Source organism: Drosophila ficusphila, unplaced genomic scaffold, assembly GCF_018152265.1.
Source record: "Drosophila ficusphila isolate 14025-0441.05 unplaced genomic scaffold, ASM1815226v1 contig_197, whole genome shotgun sequence".
Classification (NCBI taxonomy): domain Eukaryota; kingdom Metazoa; phylum Arthropoda; class Insecta; order Diptera; family Drosophilidae; genus Drosophila; species Drosophila ficusphila.
Genome location: NW_025064091.1, coordinates 6,262,464 through 6,287,991, shown reverse-complemented (window position 1 = coordinate 6,287,991; position 25,528 = coordinate 6,262,464). Strand labels below are relative to the sequence as shown.

Sequence of the window (25,528 nt, the reverse complement as noted above, 5' to 3'; positions counted from 1 at the left end):
TTCGTCGCCCCCTTTGGCTCCCCGGAAAACCAACACTGCTTTGCACAACCAACACCCCCCAACTTCCCCCTCCTGCTGCCGCTGCCGCTGCTGCTGCTGCTGCACGCCCCCTGCTGAGGACACGCCAAATAGTTTTGATGCCCATTTAATAAAATTTTCTATCTATTTTCCTGTCTCAGCTCGACGACTTCTCCTTGAATTCGTTTTGTCATTTATAGTGTTTTGCCCTCTCCTTACCTCCCCCTCCCCCTCTCCCTTCTGCCCCGCAAACAGGGTTTTGGCCACGCCCCCACATTGGTGACTGTGGAAAACATCACCCAACGAACACCTCCCACCACCCACCACATCCCACCGCCCACCGTCCGTTGACTTCCTTCTCCGAAGCCGGAAAGTGAAAAATCCCAAACGGAAATACATTCATTTGCTTGTTTTACTTTTCCAATTTCAATGCCGGAGGTTTGTCTGTCTCTCTCTTTCCCACACATCGTTACACATGTTGGCGAGTGGGCGGTGGGTGTTGGACTAAAAAAGGGGCGTGGTTGGTTGTGGGACCTCGTGCCGCAGTCACGTTTAAAACATTAAAGTTAGATTTATGACTTTTCGGGTTATAAAATGACTTTAGATTGATTCCCGTCACATGATGACAGTTTTTCGTTTTTCATTCGCCAACCAGCAAAGGACTTTTACCACTTCACCCCTGGCTTCCCCTGGTTTTCCCAGTTTTCCCAGGGGGTCCTGCTGCGATGGGGTCCTGGGCACCATGTGGAGACAATGAATTTTTAAGTTGTTCATAAGTTAAGGAATCGGAAGGATTTCCGCGCCATGTGAGTGGGGAGTAACACAAGGAGCGGGTGAAGTCTAGAATATTTATTATATAATATTAAGAAGAAAACTATTGCCATTTCTAGTTCTAGTCCTTTTGTCCTATTTTCTTTTTTTTTTAAGGTAAGAGCAAGCCATTTACGTTGAAGACCACACGTTTTTCTAATTTCGCAGAGAGCCAAATGAATTGGCCTTTTTCTCGATGCTCGTTGACTAAAACCAAAAAGGGCCTCTTAGCGCACGCTAATGTTAATTTAACATTTTGGCCTAATCAAAGGCCATTTTTAATTAGCCACCGTCCATTTGCACACTTTTGCCCCGCTGATCTGCGTGGATTTTCCGCTAACCTCAAATGCTGATGAAGAAATTCCATGACAGAGTTGCATTTCCGATGGAAACCCCTTTCGGAAAATGAAACGGGGCCATCGTGCATTCATTAGCGTGTCGTTTGGATCTGCTCTCCACTTTTCTTCTTCTCTCCAGCGCTGGGCAAATGGCAAGAGTCGGAAGAGTGGGACTGGCGGGCAAAGCGGGTAAAGTGGGAAAAGTGGGGAAAAAGGAAAATCAGTGGCAACCGGACCGCGATAGAGTTATCAAACATAGCCGCAGCGAACTATTAATGAAGGTGGCCGTGTTGGACGGGTTGGAAAGCGCTGGAAATTCTGGGGGAAATGGGGCAGAATGAGGGGTGGGGTGTGGGTGGGGGTGGGGGTGTTGTGGGTGTGGGTTACACTTTACGTGCCACTGCACACATTGTGTAGAAGGAGAGGAGAGGGGATGTTGCAAAACACACAGTGTGCGAGAGAGAGGGATAGATTTGAAGCGCTAATTACGTGGTCATTAATTGCGCTAATTATTTTTCATTTTGCTCTATCTGCCGCCCACCGCCCCCCGCTCCTCCTTCTCTCCATCCTCTCTCTCCCCTCACGACCCGTTTCCCTTGGCTTTTCAATTTCCATCCATTTCCATTTTTGCGTCATTTGCATTCCGTTTGTTCCTTGTCTGTAGATTCTCCATTTGTTGTCCTGTTTTTTACGCCTTGGTATTTTCAATTTGCAGCCCCGTTATTCGCAAGGGGGAAAATTAAAAAACATGAATATGGGAAGACGAGAAAATGCAGGGCAGGTGACTTTTCCTCTGTTCCATTCCATTGCATTTCTCGTTTTATCTCGTTTTTTTTTCCTTTGCTCCGCTTCAGCTTTTCAATGTTGTTTCCCCATTTGAAAATATTTAATTACCACTCGTATTTCCTTTTGTTCTCCTCGTTTCACATTAGGTTTTCATTAGTTTCTGTTCCGTTTTTGTTTTATCGAGTTATTCTATCCGCTGTATACTATATTTGTTTCTTTTTTCTTCGCATTTAAAAATGTTTCAAACTTGATGTTTAATTTAACTTTAAATGTAAAATCTATTGTTTTATTTTCCCTTTCGGAAAATTCCATTAATTTTACTTGAATATTTTAAAATAAACTGTTTCATTTCCGTTGAATTCCCAACAGGTAACTTCTACCTCGACTATTTCCCTCAGCTGCGTTTCCCGCCCGCTTTTCCTTTTCCCTTCGAGCTTCTTGCTGTTGTTGTTGTTGTTGTTGTTCAGATTTTTTTCATTACGTCCATTTTCTTATGCACATTTCTGTAATAAGAAAATGCGCATGAGGTAATTTTCCTGGCTATTTGCAGCATTCTACAAATTGGGCACACCGACGTTGGGAAAAAGGAGATACTAAAAACCGGCGACAGGGGGATGGTAAAATACTGCAGGGGGTTGGGAAAAATACTGCAGGGGGTTGGGAAAAATACTGCAGGGGGGTTGGGAGGATGGGGGAAGGCAAGTGGATGGTTTGGGGTAAGCCGCAAGTGACCGACATTTTGTGTCATCGTCGACCAGAAATGAAAATGGCTAAAACCGTGGCAACGGAAAAGATGAACACGCTGCTGCTGCGCCCAAAAGGGGGGCGGACTTGGGGAAAAGCTGGGGGCGTGGCTTCCGCTGATGGGGTGAGGTTGGGGGGGGAGGGTGGTAAAACGCCAGGGAATCGGTTGTCGGTGTCACTGGTAATTTGATGAAAATGATGCCACCGCTGCTCCATTTTACACTTGGCGCTAATTGAAAGTTTCATCAGCGGGAAGCGAGATGGGTATGAAAAACGGGGGCGTGGCGTTTGGAAAATAGAAAATGAGGCGAAATAAAACCAGAGCAACGAGCGTGGGATTTCCTTTGAATGCCAGATAATCAAAGGGGATAATTGAAGGAGATTAAAGCGGATTAATTAGATGATGAGATAATGAAGAGTTAAGGTGACTTGCAGATTCCACAAATCAACCGGGATTTGATGAGCTAAATAAGAGAAACAAAAAGCTAATGATTTTAATTGGAAAAAAGAAAAACGGAGATGGGTAAATTGATTCATGTTGATTTTTGCTTTGCAAACAGTTGAATCAATACGACTTTTCTCCGTCTTAAAGCCTGAAACTACGAACTTAATGCTTACATACTTGTAAAACTTTGTCTGGAATGGAAAATAATACCTTAAATTCCGTCAAAGAAATTCCCCCATGGAAACGTGAAGCTGTTTTTTAAGACAAATTACAGTAGTGGGACATTTGAGAAGCACATATGTTTCCAAAGTCGTTTTCTTGGCACCCATTTAGGGTCTTTAGTTATCCGCAAAAGTTTTTGCCTCGGGATTCCGGTTTGTCTAATGAAATAAATGCGAACTAATTATTTATTTAGATCTTGCTTCCTCGCTCGCAGTTTGCTCAGCTATTCAGTGAAGAGGGGAAAACTTTTCATTTGGCGGCTGTCGGCACAAAAAGGCCAGCGGAAAAGCCCGGGAAAACAACATTTTCGGGGCACACATAAGAGCGCACCATCATCATCATCATCATCATCATCAGTGCCATCATCATCATCATCATCAGCATCAAGATCGTGGAATGTTTCAACAGTTTACACAAAACTTGAAATTAATCAGAAAATTGTTTGGCCAGTCCAAACTGCAATTTGCAGTTTTTGCGGGCCGCCAAGTTGAGGGCAAATATAATATATATATGGTATGATGGCGCACTGTTATGATGGCCAAAGGAGGACCAGCAGGACATAATCTGTGACACTGTGTGTATTCCCATTCCGGCCTTCCGAATCCACGAATCCCTTTCCGTCGCCGCCTTTGTTTGTTTAAAGCCCAAACAATCGAAAGAAGGATTTGGTGGGATGTCCTGGACTTGGGAGGCACGTATCTAATTTATGCCATCTAAACAAAATACAAACAACAAAGGACCAACACAAAAGTTTTCCTTACCACCACAACATGTGTGTGTGTGTGTGTTTGGGTGTGTGTGAGTGTTGCCCGATTTTGCTATCTATAAAACGCTTTTCCACCACGTCTCCTTGGAAAAGTGTTTTGTCTAACTTTTGTCTTTCGGCTTTATGAATTGTATCTTTTACGGTTCTGGTTTCTGGCTGGCTGCCGTAAATAGCCCGATATGATTGTTTGTCTGTCTCCCGATATTAAATACAAATATATATCTATTTCTATATATCTATATATGTATATGTTGGGGAGACCGTCGAGTCCCTAGACTGGCAACAGAGACATAAACGGACAGTTGAGAATTATTGCCGATTAAGTTCGGATTGGAAGGGACGAACGAACGCAGACGCCGTGACTTGGACAGATTGAACATGTCGCCGCTTTTCCTCTCTGCCGGCAAAACTGTTACGCTCCAGTGTCCTTTATATATATTTTATTTATTTTCGTTAAGTTTTCTCCGGGCTGTCGAGGCGTGTAATTTGAAACTTGCCACTCGACGGGGGCGGACACGCCTGCTAAAAAAGGGGTAAGACGCTAGTTACCCAAGGGACCTCTGTAAAGTAATTCCAACGCGCCGGCCGCCAGTATTTCATTTTACTTTAATTAATCGAAGTTGTTGGGTTTGCTCATCACACACAACAATTTTAAATAATGTTTTGAATTTAAGGTACACCAAAAATCATCTTTAAATCCACCAATCATGTTGACATCTTCTGTCGTGCACTTCTTTTTTATTGGAGTGATTTTTGGTCTTATGGATTTGCCGCACTTTAAACTTTTTAGCAGCCCACACTTTGCATTTTTTCACAGCTTCAGCGGAACTCCTTGGCCATGCATAGAGCCAATATCCTGCATATTTCCCATGTGTGCGTGGCTGGGTAAATATTATTTGACAACATTTGGCTTTGCAAAAAGCCAAACGGCAAACGGCGAACGAGAGCAGATGTGGCGACGCCTTATCCCCATGTTGCACCAACTTGAATGCGGATGCGGATGTGTGTGCTAAAGCATGTGTCAAGTGGCCGCCATTGTCGGTGGCGAAAAAAATTGGTGGGAGTGTGAGCAAAAAGTGCATAAAAAAGTGCATGGAAAAAGTCTCCGCAAACTTTGCATATTCGACTGCTGCTTGCATTAATCAAAATGTTAAATAAGAAATTGGAATTGGAATTGATTTTCGTGCAAAAAAGGCAAATCTTCAATATTATTCCATTTTTTGCTCTTCCCGAGTGGCAGCTGCAACATCATTTATACTTTATCCTACCGCCCCTCGCCCCCTCCTCCTTCCGATGGGCGTGGCGTGGCAACACCTGACAAAGAGACACTTTTTCCACCTTGGATTGGACATGGTCCAAGGACTCCATCTACAGGAAGTTTGCCTAGTGAAAAAAAAAAAAACTCGAACAGCAATCGTTAAACGCCCCTGCAAACATTGATTGGCAAGTTGACTTGCCTTACTTATTTTCACCCAACTTTTAGTTCGATTGCGATTGAGTTTTATTAGCCCAAAAGGTGAGGGAATATGGCCAAAAGTGTGCGGCTGACAGTGAGAAAACGCCGGGGAAAACAAGTACTCGGAAATTAGCAAATGGCATTGCGATTTATTGAACGGGAAATCCATGACAGATTACCCGGAGAAAAATTGAAATCCTAAAAGATATTATGCAGTTGGGAGGAGTTTCAAATATTTTGCAGTTTCATAAGCGTTTATTACATTTACACTTGATAAAGTGTATTTGTGATATGTAGTGTTTCTTGTTAGCCACAAAAAAAGTAATGTTTTTGCACTCGAATCATTAGTTGCGTCTGCATGCTTACATTTCCGAGATGTCTGCGACGCACTGTGCCCTGTGTTTCCATATCGTTTATACATCTGGCCATAAAAAAATTGGTGTCGAGAGCTGGGTTTGTCGATTGTCGAGAGGTTCGTCGCACCGCCCGCGTCTCCTTCTCGTTGGTAATGCGCTAATTAAAATGCCTGAGCTGTAGGAAAAACCCAAGAATTTTCCTGGCTCTCAGCTGCAATGGAATGCAACTTGCCACTCAAGCGTGTGTGTGTGTGTGTGTGTGTGGTGGTTCTCTTGGGGAAATGGAAAGAAAAGTGCGAGGGCTTTTGGGTCCAGGGGATAAGCTTTTTGACTTGCCACTTATTAACTTGCCAAGCAATTATGGCCTGAAGATGGAGCCGAGAAAAAGATTTCAGGTCGTTGGACCTTTTCCTTTTAGCCTGGTTTCGCTATCCTTATCCTTATCCTTATCCTGCCGATGCTTTCTCTGTAATTGCTCGGTGCCCGGAGAAATTCCAAGGGACAGGAGCAGGAAGTCCTCACTCGTATGAGTTTGTGTATGTGTGTGTGTGTGTGTGTGTTCCTAATAGGTAACAAGTTTCCAAAAGGCACACAACGTCCGACCATCTCCATGGATCTACTCTTTTCCCCCTTTTCTCTGACTGACTGACTGACTGTCATTATCTGCATCAGCACGCGTAAACTTCGTTTGCACCAAAAAATAACAAAAAAAAAAAAAAAACAAACGAGGGGGAATACATAAGAAAATAGAAAAAACTAGAAAAAAACATTTATAAGGACAAAAAAAAAGAAACTCTTGAAAAATGGTAGAGAAAAGCTGGAAAAGAGGTAACTGCTGGCGGAACAAGAAGTCATTTCTTTTAAGCTCAGCGGAGGCACTTTGCCAGGTGCATTTTAAGCTCGCCGCTTTTGCCTGGACGCACAGTGGGCCAAAAGCAGAAAAAGCAACACAAAACCTACAGAAAAGAGAACATAAATATATGCTTACAGAAATAATCTAGGGAGCAACTTATTGTTCCCTCTTTTCATAATTTAAGAGTCAATATTAATATTTTAAAATCAGTACTTTGAAATTGGTATTTATTTCAGAGGAACTTTATTTGGCTTTCCGATTTTATTTTAAGCTTAGTATTTGACAATTTTGTATTGTTACCTCAATGCTTATTCCAAAAAATCGTCTAAGTAAACAAATGTAAATTTCTTTGTATTTCTTCTGTTAATTCTTTTGTGCTACCTGCTCCCTAATTTCCTGCAGTTTCTTAGCAGTCGTTCTTGTTTCTCTTTAAAAAAAATTCGTTTAATTTTTGTTCCTTCAAGTTTAATCTTTTTTATTTCTTACATTACTGGCGGCTGCCTCTTGCCATTTTTTGGTTATTTATTTATGCATGTAATATACCATACACTTACCTACTTACCCTCTTCCATTTCCTCGGAGTCCGCTTTTCGTTTCAATTTTGGTTTCATTTCATTTCCTCGGCTTACTTTCTTCCTTCCTTCATGATGCGTTTTCCCCCACTGCTGCCCCGCCCCTCCCCCCTTTTCCCCGCTCGCCCCTGGCGCAATTCTAATGGGAATTTACAATTTTTCACCAAAAAGCGAGCTTTTCCTCCTGCTTTCCGCCAGCGTTGTTTCTTGCATAAAATGAAATTGTATTGCATTTTTTCCCCCATTTTTTTTTGTATTCGCTGCTTTATGGCTGGACACAGAATTGCTGCCTCAGCAGTAGAGCACCACTGATTTCACTGAGCGAAAATAAAAGCATATTTATACTTCAGAACGAAATAGTTTTAATGGTTAGTGAAGCTGTCTTGGAGGAGCTCTAACACAGCAAACAAAATTCTTTATAGGACCTCCTACAATGTCAAATAGAAAGTGCAACCGAAAGTGCGTTTGATCGTGTTTCTTTGTGAGTATATTAATAGAATAGTTTTTCTCCATGTGTAAAGGCGGCAACTTCAGTTACTACTACTCCAGTTGAAAGTTGCCGCTGTCTTGAGCTTGGCTTTTTATGTCCATTGCTCGCCACTCTCCAGTGGAGCACAATAGAAAATCGCGAGAGCAACATGAAAATTTATGATGCATTTCTTTTGCTGCCCCTCCTCCGCCGCCCCCTTTTCCCTTTTTTTTTTTGCGTCCCCTGCACAGTACAGTACTCCCTCGCTTAACTCGTTTCTGTCGCGACTCAGGCTTTCAAATTATTGCAAAGCTTAAGTGAAATTTATATAATTGTAATGGAATTTATATTATATTTTTTTCCTTTGCCCCACTAAGAGTAACTGACAAATGGATGACTGCAGCCCAACGACCTCCCACTCTATGGGGAATTCCATTGTCAACGGCTCCATCTCCATCTCCATCTCGTTCCCGTTCTCGTTCCAATTCTTTTAGTTATTTTGTTTACATTTCGCCTGGCCAGATGGCAGAAAATCTGTGACACAGATTTCGTTTTATTTATTTCGATTACTTAAGCTCACGAATCATAAAAAATAGTTTGAGTGAGCCAAGGAATAAGACGGAAGTGCAGAAAGAGACAGAAATTAGCTGGAGCTTAAGCTCCGACAAATGAAAGAAATTGAAAGGATGTGAAAGGACGAAAGGAAGTCTCAACTTTCAACAGCCAACTTATTTGATTGAGAGCAGTGCAAAATTGACATTTATAGCGGAGGGAAAAAAAACAAGAAGGAAAGTGAGCTTGAGAGGTCGAATGAAGACGTCGAAAGTGAGCTTAACTGGCAGTAAATATAATTGGTTAAGAAGTACGTAAAGTCTTAACTCTGGTTTATTCAGATGGGAAACTGAAGGTGCTAAACGAAATCATTGAGACTTCAATCTATTGAAAATCAAAAATAGAGTGATTTTTAATAGTAATAATTAACAAATAAAAACTGAATTTCTAGACTAGGAGACTAACTACAGAATTCGCTCGACACATTATTTAACATGAGGACAAGCCTATAAACTTTTCGCCTGCCTGAACAATCCTCAAATGCTATACAACGGGAGTTATAGATTTACAGATAAGAAACCCAAGGGTAAAAAAAGGATACAAAGGACGATTGCGAATCAGAAGTGAGGAGTAGTCTTTCAGATGCTTTCCTTTTTTTGTTGCGGTTGTTTGTGAATGCCGGATAATAGGCAGTAGAAAAGTGTGGAAAAATGCGAGCAAATAGTTTTCCGCTTGCCGCCGCACACAATGGATTTTTGCAAGGGTGGATTAAGAGCGGCGAAGTGTTCTTTATCAATTTTATCTGTGAAATATATTTCCGAAACATTTGCCATTATATTTGCATTAGTAGCCACAGCTTCCGCTTCTTTTTTGCAGCCCTGACTATGAGATGTGGCTCAATTCCGATGCCTTGCCCTCTTTTTTTTGGTCCGTAGTCAGTGTGTTGCTGGCATTCCTACACTAGGAGAAATTACTCCTCTTATTAAGTTATTAATACGAAATGTAATGGAAGTAAATTAATATATATAAATAAGCTCTTGAATAATAAACAACCATTTGTAAAGGCCTATGGTCACACTGGGCAAGTCTGACCATATTAAATAAAATCATTTAAAACAACTTTACTACATAAAATTGCAACTATAGCCTCCTTCATATTTATTTTTCTATGTGTGAACTTGTCGTGTTGGACATTTCGACGCCAATGAATGAAAAAAGGCAAAGCCTAGGCATTCAAAGAACTATCTTTGTACACCACGCCATATAAATACAAACTTTATATATATATATTTATATATGTATATATATATGTATAGATATATGTGTGGTCTATTCCCTGGCGGAAACTGCTTATCACACATTTCCACACAGCCACGCAAAATCACACACACAAGCCGAAACCAAATACAATACAGGAATGCCGAAAAAAAGAAGAAATATACTTTAGTGCGGAAAAGGAAAAAAGGGGAGTGGACTAGTAGAGTAATAGCACAAAGAATGATGCGTAGACATGATTTCCGTGCGGTTGATTTCGCTCTCAGACTCCCTTTTTACCGGCACACTGCTTTCGTTGCAAGGCGGAAATTGTTAAATGGGAATTTCCATAAATTTCAAACAGCATGGGGTGGCAACCTCACAGATCGGTTTCACACAAGGAACTAGGGCCTCAAATAAGATTAAGATGCATGTCTCCCTAAGATACAGCACCACTTTTGCTCGGTTTTCTTGAAAATACATTAATGTTTTTCAATTTGGAGATGGTCGAAATCTTGACCCCTCTTCATGTCGGATTTTTCGAAATTTCCGAAGGTTTTCTGCATGGTGACCCAAAACTGGACTTCCAGAACCCATAACTTTGTCAATTTCAATCGGATTCCAAAAGGGCATACTTCTAAACGTTGGTAATCGCATCTTTGATGCAACTGCATTTTTATTTATTTTTCTAAGTTTTTCCAAGTTTGCGATGGTTTTCAGAATGGTGTCCCCCCAAACTGGACTTCCACAACCCATAACTTTGTCAATTTTGTAAAATATTTAAATATGTTTAGAGATTATTAGGGATTAAAAACCGCCTAAATAATTTTCCTAGATTTCTTTAAAGGTTTTTAAACCAACAATACATTCCGTTTCAATCTTGTGTTTGTATTTAAAGTGCCTTTTTTGTACTCCTCGAAATTCCTTGCACCGTTTTTTCTACTCAGGATTCTTTTTCTTTGCGCTCTTTTTTCTCATCTATTTTCTTTCTTCCCTAAGATATATACTTTTTCACCGTTTTTTCTAGAGCTCAAGTTCCACTGTTTTTAAAGGGACTTCCTGCTGCGAAACTATGCGCTTGAGGATTTAGTTTCTGGTACCTTTTTGTGCGTTATCTGCATGATTTTGCATGCCCAGGGAGAAGAGTGGCGAGCGGCGATAGGGAATCGTGGAAGGAGGCGGCTGCCTGAAGTAGCATGTAATTCATCTTATTCCCCAAAGACAACCACACCAGCGACAAAGGAGACACGGACGCTTGAGCTTACAATTCCGGCGGGTAAATTGCTCACGCAGATGGGGGTGCAGGAAAATCCGTCAGGAAAGGCAAGGGGAAACAGGAGGCGGAAAATGGGAGGCGGGAAACGGGAGACAGAAGACGGGAGACGGGAGACAGAAGACGGGAGACAGGAGACAGGAGACAGGAGACAGGAGACAGTCGAAAGCGTTGCTGTCGTCGCGTTTTGTGCGTGTCTCCATTGGGACATAAATGCCATTTGTGGAATGTGGCAGGTTCAGGCCAGGCACGCGCCTCATTACGTGCCACCCACCAACACCACCAGCACCACCAGAACCAGCACCACCTTCTCCAATCCCAATCCCAAATCTCCTTTTGACGCATAAAATGCGTAATGAATTTTAGATTTCATTTCAATGGCACACAGAAAGAAAGTTATGGCCACAGGCACTCGAGGATTTGGTTTTCCTTGGACACAACGCCTCAGCTTTTCCGCCCGGCGAAAACTTTTATTTGCCCGTTAAGAGCGTGAAGAGCAGCCGCCAAAGTGTTTAGGCCAATGGCCTGCAAATAGTTTTAGGTGATTCCCCAACTGGGTGTCGCGTAAAGTACCCTAAAAATGAAATAAGGCGGGCATCAAACGATTAGGCAAACTGAAGGAGTAATTTCATCTTTCCTGCTACTAAAATAATATTGAAATTCTTGTCAAAAACTGTTATCCGCTTATTCTTAAAAATTATTTTCATATAAGATAAAATGCTAAGCATTTCCCGATCAAAAATAATTCTAGTCAATTTTTTTGATAACTTGCAGAAACGTTGCCCAAAACTGCACTTCTGGAAGAATTAACTTCGCTAAATTTGGTCCGACTTCAAAGTAGCACACCTCTAAGTGGTGCTTGTGTAATATAATATTTTATAGAAAAATGTAGTCTAAATGTTCGCAATGTTGTGGGCAAGCAATTAAGTAAGGCAGGATTTGCATGCCAGAAACCCACTCTGTCACCTCGAATTCCGTCTGTGCCTTGCACTTGAACCCCGGCCACGCCCTATTTCGGTCTGGAAGGAAGGGGAGAACTTAACTATTCAAACCGCATTGAGCATAATTTTTCATTCAGGGTCGTTGGCTGGGGCTCACTTCGCATTTCGGAGGCTGCGGCTTCTTTTTTATTATCTGCTGCAGAACAGACAAAACCCCCTTTTTTCGACCGCAAACATAATTTTTCTTGCTTCTAATGCCAGATAAACGCAGACAAGAAGTAAAATACACGAGTCTACCACAAAAAAAAAAGTAGAAAAAATATTCACAAAAAAAAAAAAAAAAAAGAGGGAAGCCGAAAGCCAAGAAAACGAAAACGAAGCTGGCAAAAAGTTCCTTAACCCCGCAGCACAGCAGCCATCATATTATTTTCAACATTTATTTGCCATGCGTAAATAAAAAAAATATATATGTATATACATAGGAGGAGGGCGGATTTTTTGTGCAATTTTCAAAGGCAAAAGTGGTAAAGTAAAATGGAAAATGGCTTTTCCAAGCCGGCCGACCTACCGCCCATTTTCCGCCCACTCTACCAATAATAAATGCAAAACTGCAGCGGGCAAGGAGAATTGCATTTTAGGTAAACATAGAGCTCAGCAAAGGAGCTGCTGTGGGATTCGGGAAAGTGATGGCGGGAAGGGGCATGTGTTGGGTGGGAAAATGGCAAAGTGGGCGGTGGGGCCGAAAAGCTGCGAGTTAAATGGGATGGGGGCACTGCGGGGTTAAGGCGTGTCCTGGCGCTTGTCCAATTGACGTAAATCGTGCACAAGTTTTGGCAGCCAAAATGACTGCGGCTAAAGCTGGAGACGAGACAGCCAGAAAGAGAGGGGTAGATGGTGCGAAAGAGACGGTTGGAAAAGTCGAGAAAGAGAGGGAATGAAAGGGCAAGAGGTCAGCAAACTTGCTGGCTCACAGGCAGCTTCAAAATACATATTGATGCAGATATTTCGCTAGTTGCAATTGTAAGAGATGATTTTAATTAAACATCAAATTTATAAACTTCAAATTATGCGAATCCAAAATTTTCCCGAAACAATATCATATAAGCTAATGAAAATAACTTCATGTTTTGACCTTTTTTCTAATCAAATGATCTTATGTCGTAAAGTTTCCCAAAATTATTTAAATTCCGGAGTAGCCTTGTTATTTTCGCCCATGGATCAGCCGAAGGTTTCGAGTATTGATAATGAGAAGAAGCCTAGGACTTCCATAAAATCGACAACCAGGACGATTCCTGGAGCAAATGTTAATTTCACCGCGGTGCCTGCGGATAGTGATTCCGGATTTAACTCGGCGGATAGCACCGATTCCGTGGATCAAGTAGTGAGCCCGCCCGTCCTGCTTCATCTCCGATTGGCAAAACAGGAGACGAATGAGAGGCGCGTCGGCTTCCATGACGGAGTTGTCGATAACGAGCACTCGAATCGGCGCAAATCCAAGTGCTGCTGCATCTATAGAAAGCCACATCCCTTCGGCGAGAGTTCGTCCTCTACGGACGACGAATGCGAACACTGTTTTGGCCATCCCGAAGTAAGAACTCGCAATCGCCTGGAAAAGCAGCGAAGGCAAAGGCAACAATCTTGCTGCGGTTGTTGTTGTAACCATTGTGATGGTGGTCAGCAGAGAAATCGAAATAATCGGATATCTATCGAGGTGATCGCACCGGAAAGAGATAATAATCCGATGAAAGAGGAGGAAAAGTTGGTGATTAAAAATCGGAACAATTTAGAGAAGAAAGACTTTAAAAAGGATTAAAAAACAGCCTTTGAATAGCCGATTTGTGCATTTAAAACTAAAAATTAAAGTAAAGTGTAAATTGGTACCACACTCCGTTGTTTGATATACCTACACATTATATATTTAGCAAGCAAGATTTTATTTAAACGAATTTAAACAATTTATTATACGCTTAGGTGCTACCATTATATTTTAAGGTCAAGAAGTTAAAGAGCAATTAGAACTGTTTTCGAAAGTACGCTTATCGCCTGATCTTTATGGACCATGTTCTTACCTAATTAATTTTCTTGTACGGCATCTTTTGCCGTTCCTCTAGCAGTTTGTGCGGCCAAAGAAAAGCCGGCGAAAACCCGCTTAGGAAATGCTATCCTGTTCCTGTCACTCAGCGGGCAGAAAACCGCAAAAAAAACTGTCACACGCCCCGCCCTTTCGACAGTCACGCCTACCTATGCAGGGGCGTGGGGTTCTCTCCGGGGTTTCCGAGGGGGTCCCAACATGTTTACGCCCCAGAATCCCCTGCCCTCGTGTGTCTATTGATTGATTATGCGAACTGTCTGCGCGAACTTGTAACTAGATTAATGAACTTTTTGCCGTGGATGCAGTGCATCACAGATGCTTGTGGAAAGTCCCCCCCTTGCAAAACCGAACCCCCTCTCCTTCTTGTAATCCAAGCTCTATTCGAACCGAACTCCGTCCGTTCCGGTGTCGAGTGGGGGAAAAATTTAAGTTGCCAGCGAAGCGAATGTGAAACTCGATGAAGCGAACGGAAAATGGGAAATAGAAGCGCTGCTGTGCTGATGGCTTTGTGGTTGTCGCCCTGTCATCCTAATCCCTAATTCCAATTGGTATCAAATTGAAAAATCAGATGCAGATATCTCGGGGCAACTAAAAAATTTATTATTTAATTCCTCATTTAAAAATTATAAGTAGTTATAAATATACCTATATAAATACCATAATATTAATGATATTAATCCAATCTGTGTAGCTTGCAGCTTATATTATATTTTGTTTAAAAATTTCCAACATTATCTGTTTTTTAATTTCCCATTCTATAATAATAATATTACCAACTTCAGCTATTCCACGTTATTAAATTTATAGCTACAGCTACTCTTTTTATTACGGCTTTGCTCGTCTAGTTTCAATTCCCTGCTTAATCTGTGGAGAATTTTCAGTTGCCAAATGAAGCTGTGGCAGCACAGAGGCGTGGCGGTCGAGGGGGCGCTGCAGGCTCCCTGAAAAAGGGGGTTATGCAATCCCGGGCACATGGCATGACACAAATTTTGTGGGAAGAAAATATTAAAAAAAAAACCACACACAAAAAAATGGAGCGAAATATTTCTGTTTTGGTTTTTGCGCTCCTTCTGCCAAACTTTGAACCCTTATGTGTATCAGTGTGCTTGTATGTGTGTGAGTGAGTGGGTATGTGTAGCATTAAGCCACAACTCAATATGCGCGGCAGTGTGAGTGTATATCTGTGTGAGCCAGTCGCGTTAGTCGTTTTTTATGAGGTCTCTTGGCGCTTGATTCCGCGGCCCCAAACCGCATTTGAAGTGCCTCCGCAGCAAAAGGAAAAAATATATCATATACATATATATCGCATATATATATATATATATATATATATATACGGTTTGCATAACTCATACATGTGCGGCCATATCCCCATGTATGCCATATAGCTCTAGCCTTTTTAACTTGGTCAATGGGTCGCCGTCAACGAAGCTGAATGTTTCCTCTTTTCACATTATTTATTTTCCTCTTTTTTTGTGCTGCGCTCTGCTCTTTTCTCTGCCTTTTTTCAGTTTTAGCCAGGACGCAGGGAAAAAGACGAAGGCAAATTATTCCTTCTCCTTCAATGATTAAGTTGATGAGGCCGCGGATGACATCAAAAAATGGTCGCTTTGAACATGACACAAATACAAGGCATAAAAGGGACAGATTAAAAAGGAATAAATACACTGCAGTCTGAAAAAAAAAACAAAGAACAAACATCTTTAAGTTAAGATTTCACAAAAGATTTTTGTAGGGTAAACTCGGCTTATTAATAAGTTACTTGAATTCCATGGGAAATCTGTAAGCAATTTTCAAAGTATTTAAGCACTTTTAAAATTGTAGCCTTAATGTAACAAGTTGATGGCCTCCACTTTGGTCTAATTTTATTCACCGATTGCCATTAAAATTAATCTGGCCCGGAAGCCAGCTCAGAGGTCGGAAAATGGTTAAAATGATGGGCAACACCTTGTCCCTGTTGGTCATAATCCCCAAATAGCTTTGAGGTCAGCAATAAACAATTTGCGAGCAATTCCACAAAAATATTGTGGTCAAATGTAGGAAAATGTAGGAAATGTGCCACAAGCCAAAGGGACCCAAAACTCAAAAGACTCGGAAAATTGAAGGGGGGTGGCGGAGGTTTTTTTTTTTTTTGTGAGGGGGAGGGGAAAATGATATCTGTTTTGGGGCTCGCTTTACACCCGCTTTCCCGCCGCTTTCCCTTGACCGGATGCAAATAATGAGGCAGACCACAACAATTACAGCAAACAAACAAACGGAACGCTGCAAAAAATAAATCTGGAAAAAAATAAAAAAGCAATTGCGGCAAAGGAAAGCTGGGAAAACTGGGAAAGCACTTTATGCTCCAGTGTATGTGTGTGACTGTGTGTGTGTGAGTGTGTATGCCAAAGTGAATAATTTCTTTTTAATTTCCACTTAAGTGACTTTTAAATGCTTTACACACAAAAACGAAGAGGGAACTCGTCGAGGGGCGGGAAAAGAAAATAAGTCAAGGTAGGGTGAAAAGGTGGCGAGTGGCGGAAAATGGGGAAAAGCAGGGAAAAGCCAGCCAGACGACACGTCACTTTGACGCCCTCTGGTGCTTAAAATTGGCAGGCAAATGGGATGCACGAAAAGGGGCGTGGCAGGTGTTGAACGGCGAGTGACCCTCTGTTTGATTTCCCCCAAGTCACTTTTCCTATTCAGAGTTTTCCCTTTATCACTTCCGGTTTCCTTAAGACTTCTTGCTGTTTACTTTTTTATTAACCACCAATTAATACAATATTTTAAGCCCCTTGATTATGCTAACCATTTTCTAATGTATTTTTAATTAAAACATTAAGGCAACTCAGCTAGGAAATAAGAAAGATACTTTTTCCTTTTTGAAATACAATAATAACATATTTTCTCAAATTTATTTCCCAGCTTTGTCTCTGACATATTTATTGATATATTTTTATTCAAAGCTCTTCGTCTTATAATTTGTCTACCTCATGTTTCCCATATTTTACGCTACCCTCTTATTTCTCCATGCTGTTTATGTAATTGACTTCATTGCCAACAATCGATTCAAGTACAAAAGCAGCCTTCTTCCTTTGTCCCCATCACTTGGGCTTTCTTGCGTTTTTTTCCCTGTTATTTATGGCTCACGATTTGAAGGCTTTTGAGCAATTTTTGAGTATCGAAATGAATCCCACTTGAGAACACACAAAAAAATTCGTGAATGTGATATGCAAATGGGATCGAAAGTGGTGGTTGAAGTGTGGGATGTGGGAAGGGGGAAACATTGACAGCTGAGTCAGCGGGAAGAACAACAAAGCGAAGAAAATGCTGCATAAACGGCAAAATGATGGGCGAGAAAATGTTTGGGAACTTTGAAAGAGGGGAGAAAACATTTTCATGAGTGTTTACTTATTAATTGTATGACAATTCAATGTTCTTTAAAATACATGTAAATTTCAATCTTAGTAAGAAAATTCTTCAATTTTATAGAAATTTATTTTAAGTTTAAGATTTATAATACCTACTATTTTTAAAAGCAAAAACCGTTGAAAACCAAAACACCTTATAAAAAGAATTTCATTACGTATACGCCCAGTTTACCATAATAATCGCAAATGCCTAATTGAACACATTTCATTTGTTAAAATAGTAACATAAATGTTCTGCAGGCTTAAATGTTTCAGACCTCAAAATCATACTTCTTCGATTAAAAGCAACTATAAAAAAAAAACAAATTACGTATACGCCATGTGCACCAAAAGGGGCAAACAAAGCGCGCCGAAGTGGGCAAACCGAAAACATAAACAAATAATAATAAACAACAATAAAAATTGACTCCTCCTGGCGTTTCTCCTCTGCCACTTTGACCAACACAAATCATGGAAGCAAATCATGCCAAGCACCAAAAACACACACAGACTCCGAGTTCGGAGTCTCGGGGTCGGAGGTCATTTTTACGCTGATGTCTATGACATTATCAGCAGAATTTATTAAATGACAGACACATAAATATATAATATATTAGGCCATAAATATATGGGAAGGCAGGAGAAGGACTTAGATAGCCCCTAGCTGTGCTCTAAATGTCGACCATTAAAATACCCTAGAAAGTGTGTATTTGCAAAGCGTATAAAAGCTGCACTCCATGCCAATTATTATTCCCCGTACATGGACGATAAATAAATTCCTTTGTGCAGGGTATTCAAGGGAAGAAAAAAAAAGAAACAAACCAGACAAGAACAGCAAAAAATACATAAAAACGAATTACAATATTTTAATTTGATGTTATTATTATCGCGCACACATGCTACATATTGCCCCCACTTCTGCATTATTATGTATATATATTTTTTGTTGATATTTTATTTATTTTCTAATGGTTTTCGGGGGAGTGCGAAAATAACGTAAGTGGGAGAACCGCACACACATGTGTTTTTTTTTTTGCCAAGGGTGTGGTTGTACCAGCCAAATTATTGACATCTAAATTAGGAGAATTTGGGGTCTCCGGTTTTCTTTTTTCTATCTGGCTGCTTCGTTTTCGCTTTCATTCTGTTTGATGTTAATGTCTCGATTGGAATTGTTTCTTAAATGCAAATTCAACTTAATTTAAAGCAAACAAGGCGTGAATTGGCTTATGAACTCTTGGGTCTTATTCTTTATTTACTTTACACTTGCAGACACGTTTATATATTTCAAATATTATTGCATTTTTGGCCTCGCTTTATTTTCACTTTAAATTTTTTCAGTTGTAGTATTCCATATTTTTTTGGTAGAATATAAGTATATTTCATATGTTGCAAAATTGCAATGCCTTAAAAAGATATGAAAATCCCTGTGCCACGCCCATGTCAACCTGTAAGCCCCCTTTTTGTGAGTTTGTGTGTGCGAGAGGCGATTATGTCTTTGTTTGCTACGTGGCCTGCTTTGCTCTGCCCCCTTTTTACCAACGCCCCTTCCGTACTTCCCACAAACCCAACCCCCATCGCCATTTCACCCCTCTGGCTCCGCCCCTGTTCACTCCTTACAATCAGTTACAGTCTCAGCTGTCAATAGATTGTTGACATTTTTTCTTTATACTTTCGCTTCGGCGAAAGAGATGGCACCACAGGCGGTAGAAAGAGATGGGGTAAGTGTTGTTTGGGCCATGTTTTGTTGGCCGTTTTTTTTTTTTTTTTTTACTGCTTAAATCTGCCAATTTACTCGTTTACGTTTAGGTTTTCTGTATGTGCTTGTGCATGTGTGTGAGTGTGAGTGCGAGTGCGAGTGTGCGTGTGTGCGAAAGAGTGCGGTGAACTGGGAAAAGCGGGCACATGTGTGCGGAAAATTAATATCTGTGCCATTTTTTAGGTTAATAAGGCCAAATTGAGTATATGTGCGAGACACACTTAATTATCATCATATTTATGGCCGTCACTGGGGGGACACTTCTGGGTGCCATGTCCTGCCCACATTTCCCACGCTTTTTTCGCTTTCCTTTTTTGTGCTCGTTTATTATGATTACGGGTAATTATATCTAATTTCGAAAGGGGGCGAATTGTTATCGGAGAAGCCAGCTCAAAGGCATTCTTTAAGATTTTGAAACACATTCTATTCCAAACTAAGTTTCTTAGTTCTAAGTACTTAAAGTTACATACTAGAGCAGTTACAGTTTCATCTTTCTTTGACTTCCTGATGGATTTTTCAAGACTCACTGTCTATTTCCTGGTGTCGATGATATAGTGGATTAAGGGCAATTTACTATTCCTCAGAAAATGACGGCTGAGAAGCCATCGACAGATGTCTGTCGTCGTCTCCCTTCATTTATATACAAATATACATACATACATATATAACCATCTATATGTATTCGTCGATGTCCCAGGTCAGTGCGAATGTCTAATCTCCCGGCTGACTGTCTAATCGCATTTGATGATGACTCGACTTGACTCCACTTGATTCGAATCCATTCGACTTCGTCCGATTCAATGCGACTTGACTTTTCCCTGGCTTTTCCGCACTCGCCCCCCTCGTATTTTCCGGGGAAAAGGCGGGCTTAATCAATCATTGGCCCTCCGCCTTTGCGCTCATCCTTCGCTTCCTGAACTTATCTATTCGGTTTCAATTAATTTTCCAGCTTTTATGCCAGCTGCATTGGCCACAAAATTTTGTTTGGCCAAAAGTTGGGGTTTGATTGGGGAATCCCTGAACTTTGAACTGGCCGAAAGCCCAGGCAATCGAAACTTTGTCAAGTGTTTTGGGGAAAACTTTGGAAGTGACCTGAAAAGTATGTTCAAGGAAATTTGATTCGATTAGATGGGATTTTTACTGCTGCTTTCTATTATTTTTTTTATTCCCATTCTTTTTTTTTTTTTGTTGTTTAACCTTTGTTGAGCAATATTTTGCGGGGCAAAAGTTTTTCCTTACGTTTCTCTTATGACGGGCACACAGGTGCAAACAGAAGGTAGAACAACAGGAGTAGCAGCCTCAGAATTTACATAAAAAAGTTTGTCATGCCCGAGGAAAGCGAGAAAAAGGGGGGAAAAGCCAGCACATGCATGTTTTTGTGTATATTAAAAATGAAAATGCTGCAAACGCTCGAGCATCAGGAAAAGCCTCGTCTCTGGGTTCAACGCTACTGTCTGGGCTTTTCCATTTTCCCTTCAGGTGCGCAAATATATATATATATATAAAATATAAAACATATATGTATATATGCATGATCATGTCTGGATTAGCTTAATGAAAGCAAAGGCTCCGACGAACAACAGCTGATGGGAAAGCCGGGAAAGCTGGCAGAGCTGGCAAAATGTTAACAGTCAGTGCCAAGAAAATGCTGTCACGCAAAAGCGCTAAGACGCTGACAATGTACGCTTTTCCGCGGGTGTTTTGCGGCTGCGAATTATGTGGGCTTGCTTAGTTATACTCTTTTGTTATTGTTAACTTCTGAATTTTCAAAAAAAAAAATATTTTCTTAAGGTTGTATTTTTTTTAACTATTTATTTTCAGCTTAAAACTCATATTTGTCATTTCAAAGAATTGTATGTGGCATACAATTTAACAGATAATTTCCAAATAAAATTCAATTCATACATGGTTGCTTCTTGATATCTACTTTTGTCTACTTCATCTAATTCTTTTGAATGATGAAAGAGCATTAACAAGTCGACTTCAGCTTCGTATTCTTTTACAACATGTGCTTACATGTGTGTAAGCGCATTTTCCAACGTGTTGGGGGCTATGACATGCTGACGGCAACATGCAACACAAGCCACCAGGCGCAGCGGCAACATCGGCAACACAGAGACGTGCTCGCCAGCAACTACAAAAGGGAAAATGGGGAAAACCTTACCTACCAGCCAGAAAATCCTTCAGAGTCGCGTCGAAACATCCGCGTGGCGACGTCATCGTCATCGTCATCGTCCTTGTCTTCTATTGTTGTTTTTGCTACTGTTTGCCACTATTGTTGTTGTTGGTGTTGTTGTTGTTGTTGTTGTTGTTACTGCTGTTGCCGCTGGCAGACATTGCTGCAAAGATTTGCGAAAAGTTTACAGCCTCAGACATTTGTTGTGGCTTTTATAAATTGTGTCTGTGCGTGGGTGCCAAGGTGTTTTCTTGGGGACTTAGTGGGCAAAAAAAAAAAAAAAAAAAGGAGGAGGCGTGGCACAGTCTTTGTTGCAATACAGCAGCAGCAGCAGCAGTAGCAACAGCAACATCAGCGGCACAGCGGCAACACGGAACACGTTAAGCGCATTGCCATTTGTGCCACATCATGGCAAAAAGGTGGCGGGGATTCGAAGGGGAATCCTCCTCACGGGTCATGGGAATCCCCGCAGCTGGCAGAAGTTGTTCAATTTAGCAAACAAAACAAAGCAAAGAACGTATAGAAAAGATATATAAAAGGGCGAAAATAAAACACGAAAAATTGACTGCCTTTGTGCAAGCGAATGGCTTAAGCGGGATTTATCGGCACGGCGAAAGGTGAACTCGATTGATTGCCCGATAAAGATGAGCGATGATTTGGGCTATTACGATATACAACCAATTTATGGACACTGTCTTTCAGTTAACTCCTCAATTAATCAGCTGTTCAGGGAAATCATTTGTGATTTTTTTTCTTTAATTCATTGGCAAAGTAATGTAGTTTGGAAAAAAAATGGTAGCCACGTAATAAAACCTGTCTTTTTGGTCAACTTAAAAGCTGTGCAGTAAATAATGGGTCCCCAGCTTATGGACTAGTTTTATCTGCAGCGTTGGCCGATGTGCATCCATCAGGCATCAATTTTTCACATTTATCGATTACGGTTATTAATCATTCCCTTTTCAGTTCGATTCGATGCACCTTTGTCGACTCACTCGTTGCCGAATCCTTTGGCTTAAGCGCTTTCAGCTTGTTAAATGCATTGCCGGCAAATTGCATTCCCCATTTCCCAGCCATTTCCCAATTTCCCCCGCCCACATTTGCCGCCCACTCCGTGACAGGACACAGATGTGACTGTGTGCGGGTGCGAGTGAGATGGATAGCTTAACTCGCGTTGTAATTAACATTAATTTCGTATAAACTTTGGCACATTGCGTATACGCCATGTGTGCACGAGACTGTGCATGGCCTTTTCAATTCGCTGTCACTGCCAGTAATATTATCATACAAGCTGTATACACAGAGAATTAACATTTCAAACCGCACTTCACGCTGTTTTTAAATTATCACTTTTTGCTTAAAGAGCGAATAAAAAAAAAAAAGTAAAATGGAAGCAATTGATTATCATAAGTAATTTAAACGGTTTTAAGCTTTCAACTTTCAAGTGAATTTAAGAAAATGAAAAATTAATTCTAAAACTAATTTCAAATGGTAAATTTTATATTGGTTAACTTATTATTCTCTAAGTGCAGGTATGATGCTAGATTGTCGTGGGGCACAAATTGACTGCGAGCACAATTGTTTTACACATTGTTGTCTATGTTGTTGTTAAGACAGCATCTTTATTTGTAGATATTCATAAAGCATGAACCGTATGCTTAACCCCTTGTTGCCCTCGGGGTTCTGGGTGTTTGTTTAAGTTTCCTCAATTAACCTTTTAAATTTGAAGTCCTGATTGTTGTTGTATTCGAGCACTTCGCATTCTGACTAATATATGATGTCTCTTTTCGTTTCAGGTAAGTTGTGCCACTGATGATGGGTTAATTTACTTTTGGTCTGCCTGTCAAATTGTGAAAACTCAATTAAAGCAAAGGGGTAAGCAATGGAAAAGCGTCTTAAAGATGTCAGCAAATCCAGATATACAATGGCTTTGCTTTGTTTGCTATTTGCGGTTGGCTGCACTGTCAACTGACAATTGCAGCTGCAGAGCTTGAAAAGGAAAAGCGCCAGGAAAATGGGGGAAAGCTGAGTGCCCAAAAGGACCTGAATTTTTCCTCCCCAAAATAATAAAAAAAAACAGCAATGTAAAAGGGAGAAAGTCATAAACAAATGCCGCATGCACGTGACTCATCTCAACTTTTTTATTGCTGTCAAGTTGCAAGCCAGAAATGCATGTAAAAAGTTGTTTTCATTTTACAATACGGTTCTTGCTCATTTGTTTTCTTATTGATTTAATTATTTTTTCATATATTTATTTGTAAAACATAAATGGTTAGTTAAAATACCAATTTTACTGCCATAGAGCGGACTTCCTTTTGCGGCGGCACATTCCATTGTCTGTTTGAAGCCAAAGAAGTTGTCGGTGGGCGGCGATGGGGAAAGGGGGCGTGCCGACAAGGAGCTGGGAGTCCTAGTCCGACTGTTGTTCACTCCATCTCGTTCCACCTTCCATTTCGTTGTTTTTCAGAGGGAACTTGAGTTTTGTTTGTATTTCGCTTTGTCTTCTATGCTGACACATTTTTCTTTCCCATCTATTTTATACACTGAGTGTGTGTGAAACCGGAAATTAGAAATGCAACAAAGTGTTCTGCACAGTTTTGAAGATATTGTCTTGGTTGAAATCCAGGAATTGCCTTGAATATTTACTTTAATAAGAAATTTGCATTTACTTTTTTTTATTTAAGAAAAGTTAAAACTTTAAAGAAATCTTAAAAACTGAGTAGATTTATTTGTAAGGCAATGTTTTTTATGCCAAAACTTTCATTTTACTTTGAGACGTGAACATTTCGACAACACTACAAATTCCCAAAAAATAAAAAAAAATAAAAAACCCCAGTCTTGTAAACAGTTTTTCGAAGGCGATTCCAAAATGGAGAGCGACGAGGGCGTGGGTGAGCGACCATCGACATCGGGTGCATTGGTCAAGGATCCCGAATCTTTGATCGGCATATCGGCAATGCTGGGCTTTGCCCAATCGGAGTATTCCCTGAATATACATACATCCGATCCGATAATGGCGAACCGGCGCCATTTGGAGAGCGAAAACGATGGCAATGCCACCGATGAGGAGGTCGAGATCTGTATAACCCGATTGAATTTTCTGGCCGATCGGCGAAGGCGTTTGTATATGGACTGTCAGCTGTCGCTACCGGCGGGCGGAAGTGGCCCAATGCAGGGCGGGGCGGAAGCCATATCCGTTTCCGCTGTGGATAGTTGCATCAGTTCACCGGAAGTTCGCTACGAACGACTTAGGACCTCAGCTGCCGAGCAACAAAAATACTGGAGACTACAGAAAGTGTCATTCGAATGTCCCTTAAGTAACTGCGATGTGATGTGTAATTCTGGCAATCTTTTGAGCCACTGCCTGATGGCTCATGCAGATATCTTCGTGTGGGAAATCAAGACGGCCGAAACGAAGAGCTTGAAGTTCATTGGGAAATCAATGCCAGCCGCCTGGGGCAAAAGCAACTGTGTGGGTCTGCTGGTCTACGAAGGTGCCAAACAGGAGGCTATGAACTCGAATCTGCCAAAGATCTATACCGAGTGGGAGGGCCGTTTGCCAGTGTTGATAATGCTGTGGAAAACATCCTGGGATTCGGTACCGGGCGGTCCTCGGGTTGCCCACATCTATATCCTTTGGCTACTTTGCACCCAAGCTCAACCACCTTTGATGGTGACCGTGGAAACCGGGGCGAGTCCCTTATGCTTGCCGCGTCGCCAAGTGATCCTCACCTGCCCAAATTCGGATGTTCTGGAGAACTGTGACTTTCTTCGCGACAGCCAGCTCTTTATGCGGTTCACCCATCGTGAAATGAAGGAACTCACCAGGGATTATTCGCAGGACATCGAAATGCAGTTCACTATTCACGAAGTTGAGAAAATCCAGAAGCTAGATACCATTGATATCAAAAAGGACGATCAGAATGAGCATGAAATTCCAGTGGCAGTGGATGAGTTGCAAACTAGGAACCTAAATAATGATGATGAGACATCCAAGGATGAGTTTTGCCTCGAAAACCTAAAAGATTGAAGGAATTCAGTGTAAATTATCTTATTTTCGATTGATTTTTCTAAATTGTTTGCGTTACTTTGATAGATAAAAATACATGTCATCCAAATTTCGTTAGTAGCAATAAATGTTTTCTAAAATTTAAGTAAAAAAACTGCATAAATTAAAAGCAAGGAAGTCAACAGCAAAATTGAGTGCGAAGTTTACCTGATTTATTTAATTATTTGTGAGTGGCATTCCACGCCTATTTTTTA

At 40.9% G+C, this 25,528-nt stretch overlaps 3 protein-coding genes and 1 pseudogene across 4 annotated transcripts in view; all 4 read left to right on the top strand.

The window, feature by feature from the left end:
* The window catches only part of LOC108097954 (innexin shaking-B), a 140,354-nt gene that overhangs the window by 28,848 nt on the left and 85,978 nt on the right, over positions 1 to 25,528 (top strand). The gene's annotated exons all lie outside the window — the stretch shown is intronic.
* LOC108097866 lies at positions 1,234 to 11,261 on the top strand (annotated as a pseudogene).
* Positions 12,955 to 13,740, top strand: LOC108097955 (type 1 phosphatases regulator YPI1). Its single transcript, XM_017200564.2, has one exon. It carries the CDS (start codon positions 12,964 to 12,966, stop codon positions 13,666 to 13,668), a length of 705 nt encoding a protein of 234 aa, XP_017056053.1. The 5' UTR covers positions 12,955 to 12,963; the 3' UTR covers positions 13,669 to 13,740.
* On the top strand, positions 24,025 to 25,464 carry LOC108097953. The gene has a single exon (XM_017200559.2). It carries the CDS (start codon positions 24,135 to 24,137, stop codon positions 25,293 to 25,295), a length of 1,161 nt encoding a protein of 386 aa, XP_017056048.1. The 5' UTR covers positions 24,025 to 24,134; the 3' UTR covers positions 25,296 to 25,464.

Excerpts from the sequence above, each read along its gene's own strand:
- LOC108097955 (XM_017200564.2), top strand. The coding sequence starts at position 12,964 with ATGAAAATAACTTCATGTTTTGACCTTTTTTCTAATCAAATGATCTTA.
- LOC108097953 (XM_017200559.2), top strand. The coding sequence starts at position 24,135 with ATGGAGAGCGACGAGGGCGTGGGTGAGCGACCATCGACATCGGGTGCA.